This window comes from Sinocyclocheilus grahami, unplaced genomic scaffold (assembly GCF_001515645.1).
Source record: "Sinocyclocheilus grahami isolate Dianchi unplaced genomic scaffold, SAMN03320097.WGS_v1.1 scaffold1378.1, whole genome shotgun sequence".
Taxonomy (NCBI): Eukaryota; Metazoa; Chordata; class Actinopteri; order Cypriniformes; family Cyprinidae; genus Sinocyclocheilus; species Sinocyclocheilus grahami.
The window spans coordinates 246,006-251,779 of NW_015506557.1; the positions used below are offsets into that span (position 1 = coordinate 246,006).

Consider the following 5,774-nt stretch of genomic DNA (forward strand, 5'->3'; position numbering starts at 1 on the left):
CACTCACTCACTCACACTCATACACACCCCCCCCACTCACCCCCCCCCCCCCCACCCCACTCACTCTCACACTCACACTCACTCTCACTCACTCACTCACTCACTCACACTCACTCTCACTCACTCACACTCATACTCTCTCACTCACACTCTCACTCACTCACTCACACTCACTCTCTCACTCACACTCTCACTCACTCACTCACTCACACTCATACACACTCACTCTCACACTCACACTCACTCTCACTCACTCACTCACTCACTCACACTCACTCTCACACTCACTCACACTCACACTCTCTCACTCACATTCACACTCACACTCACATTCACACTCACTCTCACTCACTCACACTCATACTCTCTCACTCACATTCACACTCACACTCACTCTCACACTCACTCTCACATTCACACTCACTCACTCTCACTCACTCACACTCACACTCATACTCTCTCACTCACTCTCACATTCACTCTCACTCACTCACTCACACACACACTCACTCACTCACTCTCACATTCATCACATTCACACTCACACTCACTCACTCACACTCACACTCTCTCACTCACATTCACACTCACACTCACACTCACATTCACACTCACTCTCACTCACTCACACTCATACTCTCTCACTCACACTCTCACTCACATTCACACTCACATTCACACTCACACTCATACTCTCTCACTCACACTCACTCTCACACTCACTCTCACATTCACACTCACTCTCACTCACTCACTCACTCACTCACACTCACTCTCACTCACTCACACTCATACTCTCTCATACACACACTCTCTCTCACACTCACTCTCTCACTCACACTCACTCTCACACTCACTCTCACATTCACACTCACTCTCACTCACTCACTCACTCACTCACACTCACTCTCACTCACTCACACTCATACTCTCTCATACACACACTCTCTCTCACACTCACTCTCTCACTCACACTCACTCTCACACTCACTCTCACATTCACACTCACTCTCACTCACTCACACTCATACTCTCTCACTCACTCACTCACACTCATACACACTCACTCTCACACTCTCACTCTCACTCACTCACACTCATACTCTCTCATACACACACTCTCTCTCACACTCACTCTCTCACTCACACTCACTCTCACACTCACTCTCACACTCACTCTCTCACTCACACTCACTCTCACTCACTCACTCACTCACACTCACTCTCACTCACTCACTCACTCACACTCACTCTCACTCACTCACTCACTCACACTCACTCTCACTCACTCACTCACTCACACTCACTCTCACTCACTCACTCACTCACACTCACTCTCACTCACTCACTCACTCACACTCACTCTCACTCACTCACTCACTCACACTCACTCTCACTCACTCACTCACTCACACTCACTCTCACTCACTCACTCACTCACACTCACTCTCACTCACTCACTCACTCACACTCACTCTCACTCACTCACACTCATACTCTCTCACTCACTCACTCACACTCATACTCTCTCACTCACACTCACTCACACTCACTCACTCACTCACATTCACACTCACACTCACTCACACTCACACTCATACTCTCTCTCTCACATATGTAGCATGTTAAAAATCTATCATCATCATTGTATCATTTTATATGAACATTTTTAATAGATTGTCATTATTTTTATATTTACATTTTTTTAAATTAATTCTATATTTAAATAAATTAGTATAATATATAAAAATGTTTATATATATATTAATTTTAAATTTATTATAATAATAAATAAATTAATATATTTAAACACATAATAATTATATGTATATAGTGTAGTATGTGGCTGTGCAGCGTGTGTCACAGGTGTGTCTCTGTGTGTGTGTGTGTGTGTCTCTGTGTCTGTCTGTCACTGTGTGAGTCTGTGTCTGTGTGTCTGTCTGTCTGTGTGTGTCTGTGTCTGTCTGTGTGAGTGTGTGTGTGTCTCTGTGTGTGTGTGTGTGTGTCTCTGTGTCTGTGTGTGTGTCTGTCTGTCTGTGTGAGTCTGTGTGTAGTATAATATATAAAAATGTTTATATATATATTAATTTTAAATTTATTATAATAATAAATAAATTAATATATTTAAACACATAATAATTATATGTATATAGTGTAGTATGTGGCTGTGCAGCGTGTGTCACAGGTGTGTCTCTGTGTGTGTGTGTGTGTGTGTGTCTCTGTGTGTGTGTGTGTGTGTGTGTCTCTGTGTGTGTCTGTCACTGTGTGAGTCTGTGTCTGTGTCTCTGTGTGTGTCTGTCTCTGTCTGTGTGAGTGTGTGTGTGTCTCTGTGTGAGTGTGTGTGTGTCTCTGTCTGTGTGTGTGTGTGTCTCTGTCTGTGCACTCATACACACTCACTCTCACACTCTCACTCTCACTCACTCACTCACACTCATACTCTCTCACTCACACTCACTCTCACTCACTCACACTCACACTCACTCACACTCACACTCATACTCTCTCACTCACACTCTCACTCACTCACTCACACTCACACTCTCACTCACTCACTCACTCACTCACTCACTCACTCACACTCATACACACTCACTCACTCACTCACTCACACTCATACTCTCTCACTCACTCACTCACACTCATACTCACTCACTCTCACACTCATACTCACTCACTCTCACTCACTCACTCACACTCATTCTCACTCACTCTCTCACACTCATACACACTCACTCTCACACTCTCACTCTCACTCACTCACTCACACTCATACTCTCTCACTCACGAACATGTCTCTGTCTGTGTGAGTGTGTGTGTGTCTCTGTGTGAGTGTGTGTGTGTCTCTGTCTGTGTGTGTGTGTGTCTCTGTCTGTGTGTGTGTGTGTCTCTGTCTGTGTGTGTGTGTGTCTCTTTGTCTGTCTGTGTGTGTGTGTGTGTGTGTGTCTGTGTCTCTTTGTCTGTCTGTGTGTGTGTGTCTGTCTCTGTGTCTGTGTGTGTGTCTGTCTGTCTGTGTGAGTCTGTGTGTGTGTGTGTGTGTGTGTGTGTCTGTGTGTGTGTGTGTGTGTGTGTGTGTGTGTGTGTGTGTGTGTGTGTGTGTGTGTGTATACACACACTCACTCACACTCACACTCACTCTCACTCTCACTCTCACACACACACTCACGCTTACACACTCATACACACACTCACACAAAGAAACACTCACACAACACAAACAAACACACACACTCGCACACACTCACAACACACACTCACACGCACACACTCACAACACACACACTCAAACACATACACACACACAAACAAAAAAAACTCAAATAAAAATGAATTATTAAAAAGTATTTTAGTGTGTGACAGATGTGTGTGAGTGTGTGACAGATGTGTGTGTGTGTGTGTGGTGTGAGTGTGTGACAGGTGTGTGGTGTGAGTGTGTGACAGGTGTGTGTGTGTGTGTGACAGGTGTGTGTGTGTGACAGGTGTGTGTGTGTGGTGTGAGTGTGTGACGGGTGTGTGTGTGTGTGTGGTGTGACAAGATATGTGTGGGTGTGTGTGTGTTGTGAGTGTGACAGATATGTGTGTGTGTGTGTGTGTGTTGTGAGTGTGTGACAGATATGTGTGAGTGTGTGTGTGTTGTGAGTGTGACAGATATGTGTGTGTGTGTGAGGGTGGGACAGATATGTGTGAGTGTGTGACAGATATGTGTGAGTGTGTGACAGATGTGTGTGACAGATGTGTGTTGTGAGTGTGACAGATGTGTGTGTGTGTTGTGAGTGTGTGACAGATGTGTGTGTGTGGTGTGAGTGTGTGACAAGTGTGTGTGTGTGTGGTGTGAGTGTGTAACAGGTGTGTGTGTGTGGTGTGACAAGATATGTGTGGGTGTGTGTGTGTTGTGAGTGTGAGAGATATGTGTGTGTGTGTGTGTGTTGTGAGTGTGTGACAGATATGTGTGTGTGTGACAGATATGTGTGTGTGTGACAGATATGTGTGAGTGTGTGACAGATATGTGTGAGTGTGTGACAGATATGTGTGAGTGTGTGACAGATATGTGTGAGTGTGTGACAGATATGTGTGAGTGTGTGACATATGTGTGAGTGTGTGACAGATGTGTGTGGCATGTGTGTGACAGATGTGTGTGACAGATGTGTGTTGTGAGTGTGTGTGACAGATGTGTGTGTGTGGGTGTGTTGTGAGTGTGTGACAGATGTGTGTGTGACAGATGTGTGTTGTGAGTGTGTGTGACAGATGTGTGTGTGTGGGTGTGTTGTGAGTGTGTGACAGATGTGTGTGTGACAGATGTGTGTTGTGAGTGTGTGTGACAGATGTGTGTGTGTGGGTGTGTTGTGAGTGTGTGACAGATGTGTGTGTGACAGATGTGTGTTGTGAGTGTGTGTGACAGATGTGTGTGTGTGGGTGTGTTGTGAGTGTGTGACAGATGTGTGTTGTGAGTGTGTGACAGATGTGTGTGTGACAGATGTGTGTTGTGAGTGTGTGTTGTGAGTGTGTGTGACAGATGTGTGTTGTGAGTGTGTGTGACAGATGTGTGTGTGTGAGTGTGTTGTGAGTGTGTGACAGATGTGTGTGTGTGGTGAGTGTGTGACAGATGTGTGTGTGTGGTGTGTGTGTGACAGATGTGTGTTGTGAGTGTGTGTGACAGATGTGTGTGTGTGACAGATGTGTGTGTTGTGAGTGTGTGACAGATGTGTGTGTGTGTTGTGAGTGTGTGACAGGTGTGTGTGAGAGATGTGTGTGACCGATGTGAGTGTGTGTGACAGCTGTGTATGTGTGTGTTGTGAGTGTGTGTTTGTGTCTGTTGTGAGTGTGTGACAGGTGTGTGTGTGTGTGAGATGTGTGTGACTGGTGTGTGTGAGATGTGTGTGACCGGTGTGTGTGTGTGTTGTGAGTGTGTGTGACAGATGTGTATGTGTGTGCAGCTGGTGCTGGCGGTGGGTGTTCTGCTGATGGTGGTGCTGGTGTTCACGTATCCTCACAGTGTGCCGCTGCTGGACTCCTCGAGCGCGGCGGGACACAACAGCTCTTCTCCTCTCAGTCACGCGCGGCTGCTAGCGCTGCCCATCACCCAGAAATACAAGCTGCACGGTGAGACACCATCAGACGCTCCATGCTCTGCACTCACTTTCAGCGCATGTCCATCTCAACACGTGTGTGTGTGTGTGTGCAGGTTTTCACGAGTGGTGGGTGTCTGGCGCGCTGCAGATGCCGCAGGGGAACTGCTCGGCCTGCGCAGACGTGACAGCGGTGATAGAGCTGAGAGCGTCTGCGGGGATCGAAAAACACACACAGCCACTGCTGCTCAAGGTACAGACACGCACACATACTCACACACAGTGTGTCATGATGGAGGTTAACGTGTGTGTGTGTGTGTTTCAGGGCGGAGAGTCTCTGTCTCGCCGTATCTCTCATCTGGAGCAGTTATCACAGCCAGACACACTCACAGCAACACCTGCCAACTTCACCCTGCTCTGGTAACCAGCAGCATTCAGGTTATTATATGATCATTAGCATCTGTATGTTGTGTGTGTTTGATGCTCGTGTGTGTGTCAGGAGTTTCTCGTCCAGTCCCAGAGAGACGGTTCTCCGCTGGTTATTTCCTGATGCTGAGCTCTGCCCTCTGCTAGAGAACACAGGAACAACACTGCAGCGCTGCCAGCTGACCGACAGCACCAGCACACAACACACGGTCAGAACACACACAGAATCGCCCTCTCTCTCACACACACTCACTCTCACACACACACACACACACAAACACACAC

At 46.8% G+C, this 5,774-nt stretch overlaps 1 protein-coding gene across 1 annotated transcript in view; it reads left to right on the forward strand.

The window, feature by feature from the left end:
• The window catches only part of LOC107569747 (bombesin receptor-activated protein C6orf89 homolog), a gene marked incomplete at its 3' end in the record, with an annotated part of 10,783 nt that extends 5,058 nt beyond the window's left edge, over positions 1-5,725 (forward strand). Inside the window, exons 2-5 of the mRNA XM_016255896.1 lie at positions 4,932-5,097; positions 5,180-5,316; positions 5,389-5,483; positions 5,563-5,725. Of these exons, the coding sequence (XP_016111382.1) occupies positions 4,932-5,097; positions 5,180-5,316; positions 5,389-5,483; positions 5,563-5,725 (561 nt within the window). The remainder of the gene's footprint in view (positions 1-4,931; positions 5,098-5,179; positions 5,317-5,388; positions 5,484-5,562) is intronic.
• Between the last annotated feature and the right edge of the window lie 49 nt (positions 5,726-5,774).